At 37.1% G+C, this 22,245-nt stretch overlaps 2 protein-coding genes across 6 annotated transcripts; one reads left to right on the forward strand and one right to left on the reverse strand.

The window, feature by feature from the left end:
* Window positions 1-1,829: 1,829 nt before the first annotated feature.
* On the forward strand, window positions 1,830-14,273 carry ankdd1a (ankyrin repeat and death domain containing 1A). 3 transcript variants are annotated; one of them, XM_079590038.1, is made up of 15 exons: window positions 1,830-2,017; window positions 2,560-2,663; window positions 3,156-3,254; window positions 4,910-5,008; window positions 5,201-5,305; window positions 7,504-7,602; window positions 9,310-9,408; window positions 9,488-9,586; window positions 9,697-9,795; window positions 10,790-10,888; window positions 10,997-11,095; window positions 11,202-11,297; window positions 11,399-11,600; window positions 12,196-12,327; window positions 14,027-14,273. In XM_079590038.1, exons 1-15 carry the CDS (start codon window positions 1,978-1,980, stop codon window positions 14,086-14,088), a joined length of 1,533 nt encoding a protein of 510 aa, XP_079446164.1. In that variant the 5' UTR covers window positions 1,830-1,977; the 3' UTR covers window positions 14,089-14,273. The 3 variants fall into 3 exon arrangements, with proteins under 3 accessions (XP_079446164.1, XP_079446163.1, XP_079446162.1); XM_079590037.1 differs by having other exon boundaries at window positions 14,031-14,268; XM_079590036.1 differs by having other exon boundaries at window positions 1,846-2,017; window positions 11,205-11,297; window positions 14,031-14,268.
* A 788-nt stretch (window positions 14,274-15,061) lies between these two features.
* spg21 (SPG21 abhydrolase domain containing, maspardin) lies at window positions 15,062-22,236 on the reverse strand (the record flags this gene model as incomplete). 3 transcript variants are annotated; one of them, XM_079590068.1, is made up of 10 exons in its annotated part: window positions 22,082-22,236; window positions 21,565-21,629; window positions 21,047-21,208; window positions 20,783-20,863; window positions 20,554-20,699; window positions 20,360-20,468; window positions 19,320-19,427; window positions 19,068-19,208; window positions 17,122-17,224; window positions 15,062-15,901 (listed from the first exon to the last, which is right to left on the reverse strand). In XM_079590068.1, the coding sequence occupies exons 2-10, from the start codon at window positions 21,625-21,627 to the stop codon at window positions 15,729-15,731; spliced, it is 1,086 nt and encodes a 361-aa protein (XP_079446194.1). In that variant the 5' UTR covers window positions 21,628-21,629; window positions 22,082-22,236. The 3 variants fall into 3 exon arrangements, with proteins under 3 accessions (XP_079446194.1, XP_079446193.1, XP_079446195.1); XM_079590067.1 differs by having other exon boundaries at window positions 15,729-15,901; window positions 22,057-22,181; XM_079590069.1 differs by lacking the exons at window positions 15,062-15,901; window positions 22,082-22,236 and adding an exon at window positions 22,000-22,053 and having other exon boundaries at window positions 16,017-17,224.
* Window positions 22,237-22,245: the final 9 nt, after the last annotated feature.

Genomic DNA, 22,245 nt, shown 5'->3' on the forward strand with positions numbered 1-22,245 from the left:
CTGCTTACCACAACTACACAGACCAAAGATAGTATATCCCTTTTATACATCAAAAAAGCCCCAGGCTAAAGTTTCAATTTTGCTTTGCAATGTCAAAAGACAATCTGAAAATGTAACATTAAGATATCAGGAGCATGTAGAACGGTTGACCGATACGATCCGAAATATTCATTAGAGTTGGTATAAATGTTTTTTGTTTTACGCATAGCATCCACTATTTCCTCCTTTTATAGAAGTTTTTTTTTCTTCTTTTCTTTTCTTTTCCTTTTATATAAGTGATTTGTATTGTCTTTTTCCTTTTGCAGTATCAAAATACAGTGTTGATAACAGGCCTTGAGTTTCACTCGTCTCCCTCTGCTGGCACGACAGGAGTTGTTTTTTTGGAACAAAGTCTGCTTTGTTTCCTAGTGACTGTTTTGTCATACTACAATGTGCACATGAAGCCACATTTGAAACGGCATATTATTTTAATTTGTTCCTATATTTTAAATATATTTACACACACATGCATACAGTTTAAATTATGTGTGATGTAAAGAATAAACAAATAGAATAGAACAGAAGTAACTAATGTGATTTTTAACGTGACTATTTAACCAAAAAAATCGATATTTTTCGAGATGATAACTGAATGCCTACATGCTTACTATTTTAAATGTTTATTGTTGCATACAAACTGTATGCTAAATCTATTTTTTTAAAGGCTTGTTCAATTTGCTGTATTGGACAACATAATGCTCCAAGTATGACAGCATGTTTTTTAAATGACCTGTTTGCTTATTAAAACATTTTTTTTTAATGATTATTTGCAACAAAACATTTTGATCATTTTAAATATTTGCATATTTGATTGCTTCTCTATTCAACATGCGTTGCTTAAACAGTTATGCCACTATGCAACAAATCAACTCAACTTGTGTGACTCACAAACGTTAGATGGCCTATTAGCCCCAACAGCTGTGCTTGGAAAATGAAATGGGCCAGAAATTAGTTTTGGAAGTGAAGCTAGCGAGAAACCTGTCACCATGACATACAAAGCAAATATGTGAGTCTGCAGCTCTCTCTAGTGGAGGTTTCTCAGAATAATAATGGGTCATAGCTCTTTGTGTTCAAACGGGCCAATGTTTGTCCAGCATTCATGTTAGTTTACTCAAAGCCAACCGGCAGAAAAACAAGCTCAATTGCCTATTGTTACACAACAAAGATCAAATCTGATAAGGAAATAGATGCATCATAAATGGAAGAATCAGCTATCGATGAAAAGAGTCAGATAACACAGTGAGTAAGGAATTTAATTATTTGGAGAAGAACAGAAAATTAAATGATGAGATCTCATAAATGAATAATACCATGAGCAAATAAACTCAAAATAGAGTAGCCTATAAAATGGTGTAGCACAGCATTTGTAAACTCATATCGCATAATGTATTTGAAATCATATGTATTTGTCCTTACAATTTTATTTGATTCATTTAGCAAGCAAGTAAATCAGGAAACCATAGGCTACTTTCATTTTATGCACATTTAAGGGATAGGGTGCTTAACATAGTAAAAAAAAAAATTATTTACTATAAAGTGGTATTAATCCGGTAAACATTATTTGCTATAAAGTGGCAACGAATGTATTAAAATACATAACTAACACTTGGTCTTTGGACGTCACAAAGCAACATCTACACAGTCTACTTAATATTCATTAAATAACTATTCGCCATTGGACGTAACTTTTGCCCAATGTAGTTAATATTTAGAATTACAGGCTTCGCCATTGGAGGGACGCGAAGAAACGTCAGCACGGCGTATTTAATATTCATGAGCCTTCGTTCGCTTCAGCAGGATTCGTCATTTCCCAAAGCGGCAGGCTTGAGCCCGGCTGAGTGAGGATTCAGAAACACAGCCGAACATCACATCAGAAGATGAAAATGTAGACATATCAGAAAATGCGCATATCGGAGACATAACACACCATCTCAATCGATGACGATGGAAGACGGACTGGAGTCCGAAGACGATATATGTGAGTGTTATAGTGAAGTGAAAGAACAGTGGCAGTGTTGTAGTGCGGTACAGGCAGAAACTGGGGCAAATGAGAGAAATTTATTCAGTGGCTTAAAATGTATCATCTCAATGTATGAGGAGCTGATTTATAAAACCAACTGTGTCAACTAAATAGTTAGGCTACTATTAAAAATGTTACTATCCTAATAGACAAAAGAGACTCGTTTAGTAGGGCTGGGCTGATCTGTCAATTACAACCAGCTATACTGATTATTTTCTTATAGTATTCAAATGTAATATACATATTTTGTGACCATATATTTTTTAAAACCTTTACAATGACGCCACTCCCTGTTTGAGATGCATCTATATTTGAGTGATTCAATTAAAATTTACAGTAATATAATAATCTAGAAAGAGATAATATCTGGGAAAAGAACAGAAACATGAGATATTAATTTTGTTGATGCATGTGAACATCAAGTATGCTATTGATATTTGTACTTTACCTGAATACACCATATCTTCCTCCTCTCATCTTCCACTTTCATTTCTCTCTAGTGCTTTGCTCAGAGAAGGAGTTTCATGATGCTGCGAAGAGGAATGACACTGTCAGAATGCAGGAGCTGATAGGAAGAGGGGTGGACATCAAAGTCAAAAATAAGGTGAGATATAGCCAATACTGAACCCACAGAAACATACGTGAACATTGCAAATCTACAGGAACTGGTTGAGGACTGACACATGTACAGTTAGTTATGTACATTATTATGTTAGACATTTAACTTCTAGTAAAAGATGTTTATAAATGCCCCAGGGTTTGGCCAAATTTGTTCATACAAATGCTAAATAAACTATGATGTGTGCACTTCTGAACATGGTGACACAGCAAAGCACGCTGAACAAACTGTACAGGAAGCTGTGTCAGAGGAAGTTATGTTGCCTTTCACCATGCCAATTTCTCTGCCTGGAATGTTTTGTTTTTCCCAGTTACACACCAGAGTGTCGGAAAGACGGAAACACACATGTTGTGGTCCTCAGCACAGGATATGACCCTTATTTTACCCCAGACAACAGTATTATTTATCACATTTAACCATGGCAAAGCATGGCTCGTGAGTCATTGTTTCATTTAATATGTGATTTTCATTTTACAGATGGACCGTAAGGCCCTGCACTGGGCAGCTGGAGCTGGCAGTGAACAGGCCCTGCGTCTACTGCTGGACCACGACATGGATGTGGATGATATGGACAGCGTACGTGTCAAATGCATTCTGTACGCTGCCAAACTGTAACAGGGAACATGCTCAAATTTAGTTACATTTTAGGCTGAATATTTTATAAAGTTTATTTACTGTATGAGCACAAATGAGAAATACTGCTCCACCTGGTAAATCTTTAATGGGCTGCTGTTCATTCACCATATGTGGCCTGTATATTGCTGGAGGCTATGAGCTTGTTACACCAACAACAATAGTTGAAGAGACAAAGAGTGACCCTGAAGAAGGAAAACGTTTTTAGATATTTGAGTAGTTTGGTGAGTGATGGGGATTTTTTCTTTTTCTTTAATTAAAAGACATTTAATTTTTAGGTTAAAATGTATATACAACGTAAAGTGAAAGCATATAGAGAGTGTTTAAATACTGTAACTGATCAACATTTTTATATAACTTTTATTTTAAGTACTCCTGAGGGACAATTCTTTTTTATAGTAAAAATTGCCCTTGTTCTAGGACCTACGAGATCATAAAAATTGTGTGCAGAATAATTAAATTATTTTATAAAATTACACAGAGAATTAAAATGATCTGAAAAATGCAGTTTATAATAAAAATAAATTCAAGATCAATTGTATTATGTCACATCAACTGGCCAGTTACAGTCTGTCAAAGCATTTTAGTGTCATTTCATATCCATATTCAACACACGCACTGCTGTTCATAAACCGCTGGTTAACTTTATCTGAATGGGATTATCATAATAATTACAAGGTGCTGTAAACGATTTCTGAGAAACGCTGTTGAAAGTGGATCGGACCAAACACCACAAGACACTTGTAGCCAATCAGCAGCAGGGGGCGTGTCCACTCATGATGGGGGAGGAGAGAGAGTGAGCATGAGGGAGATTTGAACTGAAGAAAGACTGTAGAAAGAGAGATGGCTGAGAGACATTACAAAAGAGAAAAGGTCAGAATATCACTGGAAAAAGAAGGGTTATGATCAGGCAAGAGCTTTAGGACCCTCGTTAATGTTAGAAAAGCTTTCCAGCGCTGGACAGACTGAATAAAAACCCGGGATGGCCTGAAATCAGACGCAGAGGTTGGATTGTTTCTGCTCCATTCGTGAGTAACATTGGTTTTGAGTGTGTGCTGTTGGTGACTAATGACGAACTCTTGCTTGTGTATACTCTTGTTTACAGTATGTTAAATTTTGTTTTGTTTTTCCTTGTCGTTCGTTCATCATCTTCACTTTATTTTTGCAAAGCTTTATTTTGCTTTGCTTCTGCTATGATAAAGAGGCATCCACTCTTGCATTGTGTGTTTGTGCATTTTGGGGGGCGGAGCAATGAAGGGAGGAGTGTGTTTCTCAGATATCGCTTACTTAAAGGAAAAGTCCATTTAGGCTAGTGTTATTTTAGCTTTTGTTCATTTTTATAGTTTTTTTTAATTTTTCGAATTAGATATTTTCTGCTTTCATTCTAATTTTAGTAAAAGTTTAATGTCTTTATAATTTAACTTAACTTTTAGTTTATTTAGATTTAGTATTTCATCTTAAACTAAACTAAAATAAGTTGTTTTATTTTTATTTCATGTAATGTTTTTTTATGGTTTTAGTTTTAAGTGCCGATAATAACCCTAATATCGTTCTTCAAAAGTTGTGTGACGGTATACACATTCTTACTTGTTTTCCAGTTTGGTATGAATGCTCTGCTCTTGGCGGCGTGGTTTGGTCACCTGTCAATCCTTAAGATCCTTGTCTCAACCGGGGCGAAGCTCACCTCTGAAAACAAAGTAAGGCTCTTGGTAAAAATCCTTGACAAGTTTCAGAAATCTTATATGAAGACAGTGGTAGCTTCTCACTCAATGTGCTCTGCTCACTCACCATACAAATGGGATTGTACTGTGTACTGCCCTAGATACAGACTTCAACATTAATTTCAATGCATCTCAGTGACTGAACTGTCACATTTCTTTTGTCCTCAGAATGGCTTGAATCTTTTGCACTGTGGTGCCCAGAGGGGTCACATCAGTATTCTGGAGTATATCATGGAAGATCTGGAAAATGTGCAGCTTAATAAAGTCGACAAGGTGAGAATCTTTTTTTCCCTCCCCAATACCCATGATCTTGAAGTGTAATGTATTTTATTACAGAGATCTTATACTTATATAACACACGGTGCTGTTGCGTGTTCTACATACTCACACTTTCAGAGCTGTGATAGCCTACATATATGCTAAGCAATGGCTTTGATCTAGTGCTGATAAATTATGCCTACTTTATGTGTAATCTTGTGTTCATATCTTACCTGTAAACTCGTCACATTTCGACCAGGAAAGTGTTGATGGCATTTTCTTTAAATTTTACCTCCGTAAAATGCCTAATAACGTAGTGTTTATCAGCGCAGTGCTGGTTTGTTTACAGGGGGTTGCCAGTGTAAGTGAATACTGCTATAATCCTGCTGTTCCATAGCGCCACTTACTGGCAGAGAGGGAATTTACATATTCATCTATGTTTGACCTAGCCTGGGAAAACCCAGACCCTCTCAGTTGTAACTGAGTAAGGGTCTGGCAAAGCTCCATAGACAATTCATTTCCACAGGGGCGTCACCAACGGACGTCGGAAAGATCTAAAACCAATCAGAGCGATGAATGACATGACGTATGCAGAGCGACGGAGAAACATCTCGAGACTCTCAGCAATTCTCTGTTTGTGTTAACGAAAATGACCATTTTAAATCGCTTGAAACAGACGCGATAGCTGATTCGAACGAGTGATGTTGTGATGTTCCACGGCGGCATCCATGTCTGTAATGTACAAAATCTGCGTCACCGTCTCTGCTCTGTCGTCATCGTGTAAAACGTTTCTGATTGGTGCCGCGATTTCGGCGGATTGGAAATGGGTTTCAATGGGCTCTTTGCCAGACCCACTTGCAGAGCAAATCTAAATTTGCCGGAAGTGGTCTGGGTTTTTTCCCAGGCTATGTTTGACCCATAATTTTATGCAGAATGCACACAGTGTTGTAAATGTTACCCTGTGTATCAACACAATAAATTATCGACATAATAAATAATTGACAATAAGCTAAAATTATTACAGGGGCCTCTGGTTATCTTAATGGTTATCTCTCTGGTTATCATGCGCCATGCCGTATGTTTTGGCGGATGGTGGGACTGGCATTCAGATCTGCCGCCATTTAGTTATCAACACCCAACTTCCAACAATCCAATCAATTTCCGAAAGACTAAATCAAGTCCCGCCCTACATTTTTTTTTTCTCATTCCAGAAACAGTTTTCCTCGTTTATACGGAAGAATATAGGGAAGAAAAGACTATTGGGATTCCCTATAGGGAATATGGGGAAGAAAATACTATTGCAGCTTCTATTTCTTGCTGACTTTTGCATGACTCAGTTGCTTTTACACTAGGGAATTTTTGTGGGTGTGGAAAGAGTTGACACAGTTTGTCATTTTTTGATCACATGACATTTTGATCAGTTTTGGAAATGGTTGGGTTTTTCTTCTAACATACTGTATTTGCAGACCCTTTAAAACAAAGATTTGCAGCATTCTCTGATCTATGTTGTAAGTGCTAAAAGTCTTTTGAGGCTCAGTTTTATGAATCGATTCAAGTCCCGAAAGTAGAAGAGAGCTGTGTTTCGTTTGAGAGTGATGACGTCCGTGATGATTGCACAATGTTCATGCAAATATCAGTTCAACATTTTCAAGGAATGACTTTGAAGAATTGACTCAAGGATGAGTTTTGTTAAAAAGCAGACAGTAAACAGAAACTTTCAAGCATCAAAAAGGACAAACACTTATTTTTTGTTCAACGTAATTCATTAATAGTAGGACATGACAACATTTTATTCATTATGTGTGGATTTTTTTGTTTGGATTGCTAATATCAAATGAATTCACTAATATTATTTTTCTTTTGTTACTCAGTTCAGAGGTGAGGAAAATAAATGAATCACGCACAGTCAATATGGATTGTGGGACATTTATTATGAATGTCATTTGTGATGTCATGTTGTCTTTAAAAATAGATTTGAGTGTTTCCAGTTGTTATTAATTATGCTATTCATAACACACAAGTTTATGATGAGATTATGATGAGAATTAAATAATTAATACCAATATCACATAATCAATATTCTGGAGAAGTTTCATTGTGCTTTCTGTCAAAATGTTTTATTACCCATTGAAATGTAATGTTAACAGCTGTAAAACATTCGAGGAAAGTAGTGCATTATGTCCTTTCTAAAGTGTCTCCATCTGTTGTGTCAGTCAGGTAAGACGGCGTTTCATTTAGCCGCAGAGCATGGACACCTGGAGGTGGTGGAGTTTCTCATTGGTATGGGCTGTGCTCATGATCTCAAGGACAAGGTGAGGGACAGCAAGAGTCACAGACGCCCCTCAGTGTATGCTAATTACATTTTCTCTAATACTAAACTCAGCAAAAACAGAAACGTCTCTTTTTCAGGTTACTGTATTTTAAAGATAATTACGTAAAATCCACTGTAAAGGGTTTAATATTGATATTATGACATACAAAATTACATATTGATATGTTGGTATTATATGTAAATTAACAATGTTTACTCTTTCTCTGTATTACCGGGGCCAAGAAATTCACGTTTATTTGTCAGCTGAAGTCTGCCAGATGGCAACACACACACAATTCAGAGGACTTTAGACAGCTCCAGGGCTTTCAGTAAAACTACAGATAGTACTTCTGCCATGTTGTATCTTCGCCCATGGACATTCACATTGACACAGGGTTATTAACAAATTAGCTATTGTAAGAGCTATTAAGCTATTAAAGCTATTAGCTATTAAAGAGTAGCATTATGGTAAAAATTAAACACTATGGCTTCGGCTTTCTTACCTGAACGCGACGGCGTTTTGCTTCGGGTTGTTGGGTGGAATTGACAGAATGGCAGTTTCTTTTAGTTTTAGTTTTAGTTTTCTGTTTTATCTTGACAAGTAGCACTGATTTAAAAAAACGAATTCACCTTTGAACTGCACAGGCAGCCAAGTTTTATTGAAAGGCCATTTTGCCAGTGGTGAACCTGTTTAAGACACTAACAGTTTACAGGTGGTAGACAATTAACATCACAGTTACAATAACTGAGGACACTAAAGAGACCTTTCTACTGACTCAGAATGATGCCTAGGGTCCCTGCTGACCTGTGTGAACATGCCTTAATCCTGATGCAGGGAGGTATGAGGACTGCAGATGTGGCCAGAGCAATAAACTACAATGTCCATAAACTTGCAAGTGCCTTGGTGGAAGAGTGGAGTAACATATCACAGCAAGAACTGGCAAATCTAGTTCTGTCCATGAGGATGAGATGCACTTTTGCACTTAAAGCAGCTGGTGCCACAACAGATACTGGCTGCTACTTTTGATATTGACTCCCTCTTTGTTCAGGGACTAATTATTCCATTTCTGTTCGTCAAATGTCTGTGAAATTTGTTCAGTGTCTCTGTTGTTGAATCTTTTTATGTTCACAGTCACACAAATATTTACATGTTAAGACCCAGCAAGCAATAGCCATCATTTCACCATCTAGGTTAACTATAGACCCGATATAGTTAGGCTATGAGTAACCCACTTCTAGCCAAAATAACCTTGAATTTGGTTACATGTTGTTTTTGCCAAAATAACTTGCGAAATGTATTATATTCCATCATGGAAGCAAAGTAAATTGATAACAAGGTTTTTGGTTCCATTTCTTCACTCATTTTATTTCTTTGTTATCTAATTGTTGACTAGTCTGTTCTTGGGCTATGGTTTAGACGTCTATTACATTTTCACTGACAGCCCAAATGTTGCCTTGTTTTAGCCTAGACCTCTGGGCTGTGTTTGGACGGCTATTAGACGTCTTTTAAACGCAAAATTACTTGCTGGGGACATTTTTTGGAAATAAAAAACGTTTCTTTTTTGTTGAGTTTAGATGCAAAATGCCAAAGTAGAGACCAAACTTGCTAAAGTGACCCAAGTAAAACCTGTAGACTTAAGTGGTGTGGCACTGTGGTGTTGATATGAGGTCATAGACGTGTGCATTGTCATATGTTCATGAACTGCAGGAGGAGAACACTGCACTGCATTTGGCAGCTAAGCAAGGCCACGGCGACGTCCTACAGAAGATTATGGAGACCGGGGAGAACATCGATGAAAGAAACATTGTAAGCCTCACTCCACTTGTAAGAGATTTTTTGGTTTAGTCGTGTCATTTATTTGCTTCACATTGTCATCTTTTATCAGGATGGCATGACCGCTTTGCATTTGGCAGCTGAAGGGGGTCATTATGAGTGTATCAGACTGTTGCTGGAGGCTGGCTGCAATGTCAATGAACTTACTCATGTGAGTGCAATGCTTTATATTATCAGCAGTCTTCATCATAACGAATGAGGTTTTCAACATGTTATCAGTACAGCAAATTAATGGAAATGCTAATGTGCTTCTTCTTATAGAGCAACAGAACGGCTCTTCATCTGGTGGCCCAGCATGGCTCGGGTAGAGAGGTCAGACTGCTAGTACAGGCTGGGATCAGTCTGGATTCAGTAGACACTGTGAGTACTAAAAAAACTTCAGTTGAGATTCCAACACCACAACCTGCTTTTCAAGAAGTATAGCATTTACTGAAGAGCAGGAGAGAATGTTTGAGGGCCAAATTCATTATGGTTATTGAAACACTTTAGCATATGCATGGTGCTCAAAATGCTAAGGCCATGGGTTTGATTCTTGACAAAATGTATACCTTGAATGCAATGTTAGTCTAAGTCACTTTGGGTTAAGTATCTGGCAGATGCATATATGATTTGTAAATGTATATATATATTGGTGTGCCGCCTTCATTATGAACCTTTATTATGGATTCAGATCTTCTTGCCAACATTCTGTGTAAATTAACAGTTGAATAAGAATAAATCATAAAAATCACATTAATAAATTCCTTCCCTTTATACATAATTGTAAAATGATATCATATACAACATATATATGTGCTATGTGCTCATCCAGAGCACATTCCATAATGTCCACATCCAGACAGTAGACACTCCCATCTTAGGGATAAAACACAACAACAAAAATAAAGTTAGAGGATCACGATGTGGAGCATGTGATGGGGAATTGTGCCGTGCAAATTGTGGTCAGCACTAATTTAGTGGGTGTATTTGCGAATTTATCTGATTTACATAATTAGTGAATCAGGTGCTAAACATCACAAATAAGTTATCACAACACCACAATTGTTGTATTTTTTTTTTTGCATGCGCAGGTTACTTTTCTTGCTGAACAAGTGCGCACCTGAGTTTGAGTTATTTCACATTAATGTGAATCGCACCACAGTTCGAGTGCAACCGAACTTAGACCACCTCCTTCAGTTAGTCTCGGGTTCGGTACCCCTGTGCGCACCCGGGTCCGCATGACAGCTTTCACATTACCAGTTTTTCACGCAAACCGTGCCCTGTTTCAAACTAAACTGCCAGTGTCAAAACGCCCTAAGATTCTGCTTCTTACTACCCGTTGTACTTCATTATTCTTTATCATATTCCTTGCCAGCAACATACTTCAGCTCTACACCTGGCAGTACTCAACAACTCCACAGGAATAGTGAAGGATCTTATCAATGCGGGATGCGACCTGGACATCTTTGACAATGTGAGTGTGGTTGAGTTTGAGTTTGAGTGTGGTTCATTTCACATTCACAAATGCAAACGGTGATGATTTCACAGATTTTGAAAATGGCTCAACAATTGTTCCTTACAGCGGCTTCAAACTGCTTTGCACATAGCAGCAGAACACGGGCGGCTAAACGTCGCTGAGATGATCCTGATATCTGGAGTCAACCTCAATCTACTCGACAAGGTGCAATTTCCTGTTATCATACATGGGTGCGGACGATATATTTTCATATTGTAATACAATTCTGATCAAACAATGAAACAAAAGATGTTTACTTCAAATGTTACAGCAGGGGAAGACATCACTTGATGTTGCAGCACGAGGCAACCATGTGAATGTTGTTGACATGATTATCAAAGCTGATAGATTTTACAAATGGGAAAAGGTATGTTCAATGTACATTAAGCTTCAATTAGTCTTGTTTAATTGTTATTTATCATTATTAAAGATTGTGTGTTATTTTTAATGTGTTGATTTGCCTTCCAGGAAAATGTGACAAGTGACTCTGACTCTCTGGTGGGAACGAGTCTTACCTTTAAGCAAGACCATCAACAGGAGACACAACATATCCGATCCGTCCTATGGAAACTTTCCTCCAAGTATCTCAAACCAGGCGATTGGAAAACACTGGCTCTGCACTGGAAGTTCTCTGAAGCACATATTCGAGCCATAGAGCACCAGTGGACAGGTACACCATCTAATGCTGTGATCTGCTGCCGATATATAAATGAAAGCTTTTTATTCAGCAAGGGTGCATTTCAAATGTTACAAAAGATACATCAAATCATCATGAATTTCTCATGGTTTCATGGTTTCTACAAAAATATTAAGCAGCACAAATGTTTTCCATGTTGATAATAATAAGAAATGTTTTTAGAGAACCAAAATGCACTCTTGGTGAGCATGAGAGACTAATTTCAAAATCAGATCGATACCAACACTTTAAAAACTTTTTTCTTTTCTTTTTTACAAAAAGATTTGATTAAAATTAAAAAAAATAATAATAATCAATGTCACAGCATAAAAGGATTGAAAAGAAAGTGACAATCAAAGGTAAAATCAGATAATGCATACAAATAGTTTCCTGAAATATTTTAATTTGAAAATATGCACAAAAATTTTAAATGTCTCTGAATATTTGAGGTCTGGAATCTTAGATATTGCTCGGAAGTCTTCCTCACCACTACAACTCAGACTATTTCCCCAGATGTAGTAGGCAGCCCAAATGTGTTCAATGTGATAGATATCTGCCATAGTGATGACAAGCTCTGAACCTTTAAAAGGGACAAAGAGCCACAAGGAGCACGGGCACAGAATGCTGCTCATCTGGCTGCACGGTGTGATCACCGCTGGACAAAACCCCATCAAGGGCTTGTACGAAGGTCTGATCGGAATCTCAAGGATCGACCTGGCAGGTGAGTTCATCATTACAGTTCATGTGTATAAGCTCTGTTCCTAAACCTATCCTAATGCGTCATATGTGCATTATTTCAGACTCAATTTTTCAATCTTTTAGGCAGAATTGCTTCTCTTTTTGGAAGGCAATCCTAGAGTTCGATTTTAACCCCCTGGGGTCGGCCGTCGCGAACACCTTGATTTTTTTTTCTCTTATCAGTGCAAAAAAGACTCAAATAACTCCATAGATTTTTGTCATACATATAAGTCTTATACATCATCCTAAACTGTTAAGTGTCTTTTATTTGTGTACACACATCAGTGTTTCCCCTACAATGTATTCATCAGCGGATTCTCAGCACCGCTGCAAAATCTTCACATGATAAGTAATATCCATGGGAATAATATCACGACATTCACTTCATTCAATCACACACCTAAAAACACTGAGACATTGCGACCGGCGGCACTGCTAATGCGGTGGCTCTGAATCCACTTGTTGGCAAGAAAGGAGGAAAGAGCCACATATGGAAATATTTTCGATTAGGCCACATTATCATAAGGGGCCGTTCACATAGCGCGTTTTTTGCGCGTGCAAATTCGCGCACTTCTGTTCATGGTTGCATAGCAACGACAGACGCCACGGGAGAGAACACGCTTTGTGGAAAGGAGAAAGCAATATGAACTGCGCTCTCCATGACGAAGTATCAGCAAAGATTAATAGATTTTTAGCCCTTGCATTAGCGTTACTACTAGATATATTTATGGAGATGAGAAATAAAAAGCAGCCATGTACAGCTATGATCAGCTTTTCGGCCGAGCTTATGATGTTGTTACGAAAAGGCCGTCAGAAAAGCAGTTCCAGGCTTATTCTTGGCTGGATAACTCTGGATAACAGGTTTAAAAAACCCTTATATTGTTATTGTTAGGTAATTTTATCTAACAAATGGAATCATATTGTAAAGTGTTTTTAATACTACAGTTTCCATCTTTGTAACCGTGATATACACTTTAAACTTTAATATATGTAAATTTAATCTAAATTAAGCATTGGTACCGTGAACCATGGATTTTCACTGGTATTGGTACCGAATACTGAAATTTTGGTACCATGACAACACTAACAGGTAGTTATAAATCGGATACAAATGTCTATTTCTATCCACAAAACTTTCCAGAAGTCATGGTTTAAGTTTTTTTTATTTTTATTTTTTATTCCGGAGGTGCATGCCCTCGCGCGCGGCACGTAACAGCACCGCTGCTGGAAAAATTTCTTGGGGAAACACTGCACATTAATAACAAAATGTTGTGCTTTTTCCAAAATGACAAAATCAAACAGAATTGGCATTGTCTCTCTCAGTGAGGTCCATTCTGAAACGCTTCAGAAAATGAACTGAAACTCAGCGAATACTTGCCACACAGACATGACAGTTATGTCAGTACAGTACATTTATAAAGTAGGTTTCCAGTTGGGTTAGATGTTTGACAAAATCTCCCTCACTTGTAGCTTATTTTGGCCAAGAACTGAACACCTAAAGAAAGGAAAATATAGACATATTAGGACCAACCAAAGTTTTACATGCCATTTTGACTAGGATTACGGCTTAGAAGATTGTAGGCAGAGAGGAAACTCTTTGGGTTTTGTGACAGATCTTCTGAGTACTTTTAAAAGTTTCATTGTCTGTCATCTCCTTTATAACTTTCTTTTCTTCCATAAAGAAAGCATGCGACAGCAGGCAAATGCGGATCCGTCTTCTGCTAAAAAATGCACTGCAATGTGATGGGAGATTCATTGAGATCAGTCTGGATTGAGCGCAAACCAACCAGAAGATTGCTTTTGAAACGGAGAACCGAAGAACCACAAATTTTACTACCTAAAATACAACCTCAGTGATGTGACTGAGAAGAAAACATTGTCTGTTCACAACAAGAGCAAACATTCACAGCAAACCAGACTTTGGATTTAAACGATACGTTTTATTTTAGGAGAACAGGTGGATATTGTTTCTTTTCTTTGTCGAAGAATTCACAAAGCAATAACATGTCGACTTTTTGGTCATGCTGAAAGAATTTTTTATGAATTTCAGAAGAATTTCAGATTCATTCTGCATGTCTTTCTGTCCTTTATTTATTTGTAGATGCAGTTTTTCTGCTAAAATTGTTATTTTTTTTAAGAATAGAAGCAAAACTAATGCTAACACAGCTAACACAAAGACTGTGGTATGAAATTATGAGAATAAACCACCACAGTATTTTATGCAGATTATAGCAATACTGATATCTCGATTTTAATCATTCTCATTTTGATATCCATTCACTAAGTCCTATTTGTAGCGCGCCTACCATCCAATAAGCTTTGTTTTGTTAATTTCATACGAAAAACAAAGTTTTAGCTTTCAAATTATGTACATTTTATTATGGAATTCAAACAAGATACCGTTTGGTGCTCTTAAATGAGTCATGACAGATTGCTGTAGCGATGAACCAATCATCAGTAGGTACGTTAAAAGAAACAGTACAACTTACTGAAATATATATAATGTATCAGCAATACCAGCCCTAATGCAGATGTATTTAATTATTCATAATTTTTGGATATGTTTAGCCTGCCTAAGCAAGATATTTGTAAATGTTGGTTGTAATGTTTAACAAGCCTGCAAAAGTGCAAGACATAATCTTACTGAAACTGTTTGATTTGTAAGTTTTAAAGTATTGGCAGAGTCACAGTATGCAGCATGACCAGCATTGTTGTTGTTTGTCTATTTGTTTTTAATTCAAATGAATTGTAGATTGCACTTAAAAATATATCCAGAGTATCTTTGTTGTAGCTATATTGACTTTAGTAAGCGTTTTACTGGATTGTGTTGTGACTGAACAAGAAATTTAGTGCTGAACTGAAACAGGTCTTGTTAAAAGTTAATATTGACATATGGAAATGTTTTTGAGGTAAGATGCAAATTGGCAGACACCTGTGGTTCTCGGACAGTAACCACACAATACGTACAAATTGCACTATTTACACAAACCCAAATGATAGGTGTTGTGACTCCACCTAGTCAAGTGCATCACTGTTCTCAGTTATAAAAGAAGCTGTGCTGTTCTCATCCAGTCTACTATCAACAGCAACCGTATTTGAGGAACATTCAGCTATTTTCTTTTGGAATGGTGTTGCAAACTGTCCAAGCAACTGGCTCATTAAACAAAAATCTGTGTTCCTTTATTTATGTTGATAGAAGGTTTCCTCCAACGAAGTAATAGTGGTTTTTGCCAAGGCATTGCTCATTATTAGGGTTTTGAACAAACTCCTAATCGTGAGTATTAAACTTGCTAAGGTGCTTTGAGTGTCTATAACATATGCTGCAGTTAAAGACAGCATGACACGGAAGTTACGATTGTCTTTTCTTCCCTATTGTGACGTAAATCAGAGTAAAAAGGCTTCTTGAACAAGAAAAAAATGTAGGGCAGGACTTGATTTTGTCCATGGGGAGATGGTTGGTTGTGGTTTGCTATTGGTTGATGACGATGTCATGTGAGTGACAGGTTGTCCCGCCCTCGCGCCAGTAAACACGTCATCACAGAAGAGAAGAGATGACGCTGCAAAAGGGAGAAGTTATTTTGATTAAACATTATGAAGGAACATGAATTTTAAAAAATGATATGCACGGATGAATTATTCATAATAAACACTGAAAAATTCCATTAAAAAAAAAAGAATTATTCATTTTGATTTCATGCCGACTTTAATGTGCTGGCTTTTTCCAAAAAATATTGTGACATATCAAGATCATAATATCATGTACTCAATGAATACTATATACATATACCAGGGTATTCAGATGATACTGGTCCAAAAAAAGAATAATTTATTTGCATGCCATACAATCCCAATTCATTGATCTGATTCTTATGTAAACACTCTGATAAATCTTGAATAATTAATACTGTATAGCCGTAACAGTGTTTGAATTATATGGTAATGCTTTAGTGGTTCATCTGTGGGTTATAACTGTAGACGTGTATTTACAAATGCTCCTTCTCACCAGGGAAAGAACATACTAATAAACATAAGGTCAAATTATTACATTACAAACAAAGCAGAAAAGGCAGATTTGCGGCCAATACATAAATGACTATTAGAAAGAAAAAAGTATGAGTTTAGCAAATCAAAATCAAAAACTGAATTGAATTACAGTAATTTAAATTAGTTGTAAATCTACAACAATTATCAATATCTAGATTTTGTGGTTAAAACGGCTTTATTTTAAGTAAATAATGACACATTTTGATTTGTTTCTAAATCAAGGACTCCTCATAGGTCATTTGAAAAAAGTGAAAGATTTATACAATCTGATGTTGAAATTAGTTTCATTTTATATCAGTGCATGACTCAAATAAACAGAGATAATGATGTTGACAACATTCATATAAAAAACAAATATAAACAGAAAATAACACCAACATACAAAAGGCAGAAAATTTAATTCAAGGAGTAAAAAGTGCGTTTTATGTATATTGTGTAAGGCAACCGGGTCAAAATACGTCATTTCATGAAAACCCTAACTATGTAATCAACTTCACTTATTTACAATCATAATATTATATCAAAATATTGTTTATTTTCCATAAAGTAAAAATAGGCTCTATAAAGTCCATTCACATTTAACTGACTTAAAGGTAATAGAAAAACAGAATACCGAAACATGATCTCTAAATGTTGTGTAGCTAAACCAGGTCAAATTCAGGTCCTGATTCATCTATTCATCATTCAGAGAATGTGTTTGCATGAAGCCTCTATGATTCATCATCACTCTCACTGTTGTTGCTCAGATTTGTCCTTTGCACCTCCAGCTCCTCTGCGCTGACCATCTCTGGACTGATGGCGGCGTACCGTGTCCCATGAAACTGGCGCAGGTGTATCTACAGATCAAAACCAGAGTAACAGTGCAAATTAAGCAGCTGAAATCACAACAACACCAGGGGCCATATTTTAACGATCCAAGCACATGGTCTAAAGCGCACGTGTCCAATCCACTTTTGCTAGTTTGGTGACGGGATAAATAGTCTAAAAGGGTTGTCCCTATTCTCTTAATGAGTAATGGGTGTGTTTTGGGCGTAACGTGCGTTAAACCAATCAGAGTCTCATCTCCCATTCCCTTTAAAGGCCAGTTGAGCTCGTGCCATGGCGCATTCGCTATTCACATGACAGAATTTGCAAGCGGAAAAACTGGACGCGTCTCCAGAGAGCAAACGGATCTGCTCGTGCGCGAGGTTAAAGCGAGCAAGCAGACCATCTACAAGCCGGATTCCACCATATCTTTATGTACGCAATAATAATCTTTTACATTGTATTCCTTTTATTTTTAATATTTGGGATGTTTGTGTGCTGCTGCATGTGTGTGTAATAAGCAGAGTGTACGCGTGTTTTGCACCCGCCTATAAGGTTGTTTAACCCTTAAACAACAAAAATAAATAAATACTGTGCCATTGACTTTAGACCAGGTATTAGTTGGTCAATGGTGCAGTCTATTTCAGTTGCCTCAAAATAGCAATGTGCCAACAATCCACCTGAACACACATATGGGCGCAAATGCATTTGCCATTTAAACAACGTGAAAATGATAACTGCGTTGGGCTGAAACTAGCAAAAAACACTTGCATTGCGCCGGGTGTATGATAGGGCCCTTAGGGTTAGGTGTGTCGTTTTTATTTCTACTCAAAGATTTTAAGCTTAAAAAGTGCTCCATATGTCTTCAAAACAGACTGAGATTTATGTTGTCATTCAGTAGTTTTGTTTTCATCCAAAGTTGCAAATTTAACTCATGTGCAAAACTGGAATATCGCATAAAACATCTGCGAATAAAGCAACATTTCCATCCCGTGTTCAAGAGAACAAAATCGTCACTTCCTGAGAAATTGGCACAATATCTGTAATAAAAGAAGAAGTTACTGGAATGGAGAAAGCCACTGTGGCTATTTTTTCCAACATCATGAATGACTTTTGCCTCAGAGCGCACAGATGAAATGCAATAAACGCTGTCATGTTATCTTGCGTTGGGAGGCGAATGACTGGTGTTTGAGAACGCAATCGTGTGGGACAGTTCTGGAAAGTCATTATACCAAATCATTCGGATGACAGACTTTAGCTCAGGCATTTCAGAATGATCAAACCAACATTTAAGATGCTGTGCAATGAAATTGGTCCACTAATCACTAATCCAGCAATCCAGTCCAATCACATCCTCTGTTGAGGAAATTCATGAGTTTTTTTGCTACACATCGGGGATTTATTCAGGAAATATGTTTCCATTGTAGTTTATGCGCATGTCTTCTTATCAGATCCAGCTTCTTCTTTTTTTTTTATGCGATAATCCAAAATTTGCATAAAAATAGGTGGATGGAAACAAAGCTACTGATAATCTTCCCCTCCAGTAAGACATTAACTGCTGCAACCAGATCATTAAGTTGTGAGTTTTTAAATTCGAGAATGAATCATTTAGACCAGCTTTCTGAATTAGATAAAAATAATAATTTGTTCAAGAATTGGACAATGTGACAGATCAAGGACAGCTAGGACTTAAATGACTGTCTGTTTCTCACACAAAGCTATCATGCTTATTTTTTGAAGCTTCAAATTTTCTTCATACATGTTCCACAGAAGAAAGAAAGAAGATCATTAGGGTTTGGAACAACACCAGGGTGAGTAAATCATTTAAATTTAGGTTGAAATGTTCCTTTAAACAACTTGAAACAGTGGACTCACTTGTATGTACAGGTTAACTTCTGCGCTTCTGCACAGGTAGGGGAAGTTCCCGCCAGTTTTGAGATGAGCTCTTCTAGCATTTGGGTACAGCTTATACATCTCTTCCTTTGCCTCATGTGACAGGGCGCTCTGATCAAAAACCTAAGGGAAAAGGAGGTCAAAATCATTTCAACTGTTAAATAAGTGAACTGTTTAACAGTTCACTTATTTTTATTTTTATTTTCTAGCCCATTTATATAAAAAAAGACCTACATCCATTATGGTGACAGCAACATCCTTTATCTTGTGAGGTTCCACGTAGGAGTTTTGGCAGTTCAGCGTGAGTCGAGAAGCCAGTTCACTCTGGTTCAGGCTTTCCAGCTGAAGCACAAATAAACAAAGCACGCTTTGTTGATAAATGAGCAAAGAGTGAGACAAATTTACCTTCACAGAAGTTCACACATCAGTATAAGATCGATTACTAACTACATCAATCCAGCTCAAGCACAAGCACTAGATTTGGTTTGATTTATGTGCTTTTTTTTTTTTTACTACCCAAATAAAATATTTCAGTACAATGAATGTTAGCACATTTACACGTTTAACAAAATCCGGGTAGTTTTTCCATGTTAAATGTCCTTATGGCAAACAATTGACCGTTCGCAAAGACCTTATTTACTGTCGCTATGTCAGACAAGCTACGCCGCTCTCACGCCACACCATGTTCTCACGCAGTGAAAAATACATTGCGGAGCAGAGAGGATACTGACAACACGCTGACAGACGGGACAGACCAGGTTACTTTTCAGTTACTTTTCATATTAAACATATTAAACAAAGTCTCACCTTTCAAATTTGGTCATTTTTTAAAGAAATTTAAACAAGAAATACCGTTTTGTGGCTCTTTAATGTGTGTCAGATCGCTGTAGAGCCTCCGTTAAAGGTGCTCGTGTACCGATCATCTCTTCCTTCTAGTTTATTTATAGCATCAAATAAACATGAATGAACATTAGAAAGAATGTTGTTTTAACCGCGGAAAGGTGTCAGTACTCTCCGTTTTTCAAGTTCAAATCCTCCCATGTTAATCTACTAACTCTCCTAACTGCTTTGTCGGATAAAATGGCGGATGGCGAAGTATGATTGGTCAGATCACCTGTCAATCAAGCTCCCTGCGAAGGGTCAATTGACATGGATATTTTTCTGTGGCCATTTTTTTATGGAGGTGGGTCAAAAGTTGTAGAATCACATATAGTAACACAAATAAATTATGTCATCAGAACTTCCAAAACAGTCTGTATGGTAGAAGTACTCACTCTGTCAACCATAAAGTCAATTGCATCTGCCATTTTTGGGTCCACAGGTCCTTTGGCAAAGTTACCAAGCACAATCTTTTTGAGCATGAATGCAGGCATCAACCAGAAACTAGAAAAGAAAGAGAATGAGAAAAAGTCCACAAGGATGGAGACATTACCACTGGAAAAGTTATCAGTATTCTGTAAGTCTTTACCTGTTCGCTGTCCATGTCTGGTTGAAGATCGATGTGTCACTAAATGAGTTGCACAGGACAAGAGAGTGAACTCTGGGAGATTTATGCGTGACTTCAGCAAATTTCTGAGCCAGGTATCCACCCAGAGAGGCACCGAACAAGTGCACCTGCACAGAGACAGAAAAACAGGTTGTGAAAGAGACTTGTGATTTCCTGTGATTGCATGCATAAAATAATCAATTTCCCATACCTTGTCAAGTTGTAAGTGGTCTAAAAGCTTCCTAAATCCATCACAAAATTCCAGCAGATCCCAATAGACAGGATACTGGAGCTGTGTAAAGCAATATCAAGTTACGTAAGAAGGAAAGCAATAATGTCAGAAGAGCACTGCACAAGGGCATGTTGGTTAAATTATCATGTTTGAAATTGCAAGCAACCAAATAAACCCTATTAATTAACACTTATCCTTTATAGCAGCCAGGTCTATCTCTAGTTGATGTGTGAGAGAACATACCGAAATGACGCGGTAGCCCCATCCGGAGAGAGCCAGAACCTGCTGGAAGAAAACCTCTGCGGTGCCGCTCACGGGTGGGAGGAAGATGATGGGACATCTGATATTTTTCGGCCCAGCATCATACAACGACCAGACTTTACTGTCATCATCATCCACAATTATCTAAAGACACAAAGGCAGAAATTCTCACAAATGAGCTACATTAGTATCATAAGACACAGAGGGGAAAAAAACATTATTTACATTTGGTACATCAGTTCTATGATTTTTTTCTCTCGTTTTAATTCTACTTTCTTACATGACATTTAAAAATAACAATTGACAGTTAGCAACCTGTTTTCTGCCTTAATTCAAATTAAAAAGATGAGATAGATAGATAGATAATATATAGGCTATATAAACAATATATAATGTTAGTTATATAGATGTAAAGACAGATATATAATCCAATATTCATAGTATATATATATTTCCAATATATACTGTGATGATAGATAGATAGATAGATAGATACTTACTCTTTTCAGAGGTACAGTGCTTCTGAACCAGTTATAATCAGGAGATACTCTTATCTCCTCCATTGCTGAAATGCAAATGAAATGTGATTAAATAAGTGGAACCCTCTCAGAATAACTGAGATGATCAAGTCAATGGTTGTAATTTAGATGAAAAGAAGAGGTATACAGTGAAATTTCATGTAAAAAAAAAATGTCAATCTTTATTGACTCTACACCCCTTTCATGTATTTCACCATAGAAAACATGTGACTAGAGTACAAAATGGTCTAGTGAGTTAATGCGACAGCTAAACATACATACACAATTCCCGCAATTATAACGCTAACGTATATAAAAATGACGGTGATTCTAAAATAATCATTAAAACCGTCATAAGAGTGTTTAAGATGCTCAAAAAATACAACATATGCCCCTACAAAACTATTGTTTGTGTACATTTCACAGCGACGTAAATCAGTAGACCATTTCGAGCAATAGATGAGAGAACGTTACCGTGTCGATTCATGAAATAAATCACCTTTTAATGCCTTTCATCCACAGGTTTGAAAAAACATTGTATCCTTTCGCTACATCACATGACAGCAGCTTCCGCAGCCAGCAAACGATTGACTGGACGCGATTACACCAGCCAATCAGCGACTGCTCACTGCGCGCGTGCGCATTAGTGAGCGCTATTAAAGG

The sequence above is a fragment of the Phoxinus phoxinus genome (genome assembly GCF_949152265.1).
Source record: "Phoxinus phoxinus genome assembly, chromosome: 2".
Classification (NCBI taxonomy): domain Eukaryota; kingdom Metazoa; phylum Chordata; class Actinopteri; order Cypriniformes; family Leuciscidae; genus Phoxinus; species Phoxinus phoxinus.

Excerpts from the sequence above, each read along its gene's own strand:
- ankdd1a (XM_079590037.1), top strand. The coding sequence starts at position 1,978 with ATGACGATGGAAGACGGACTGGAGTCCGAAGACGATATAT. Across the intron at positions 9,409-9,487 it reads ACATCGATGAAAGAAACATT|GATGGCATGACCGCTTTGCA; the intron begins GTAAGCCTCACT and ends ATCTTTTATCAG. Across the intron at positions 11,601-12,195 it reads CATAGAGCACCAGTGGACAG|GGACAAAGAGCCACAAGGAG; the intron begins GTACACCATCTA and ends AACCTTTAAAAG.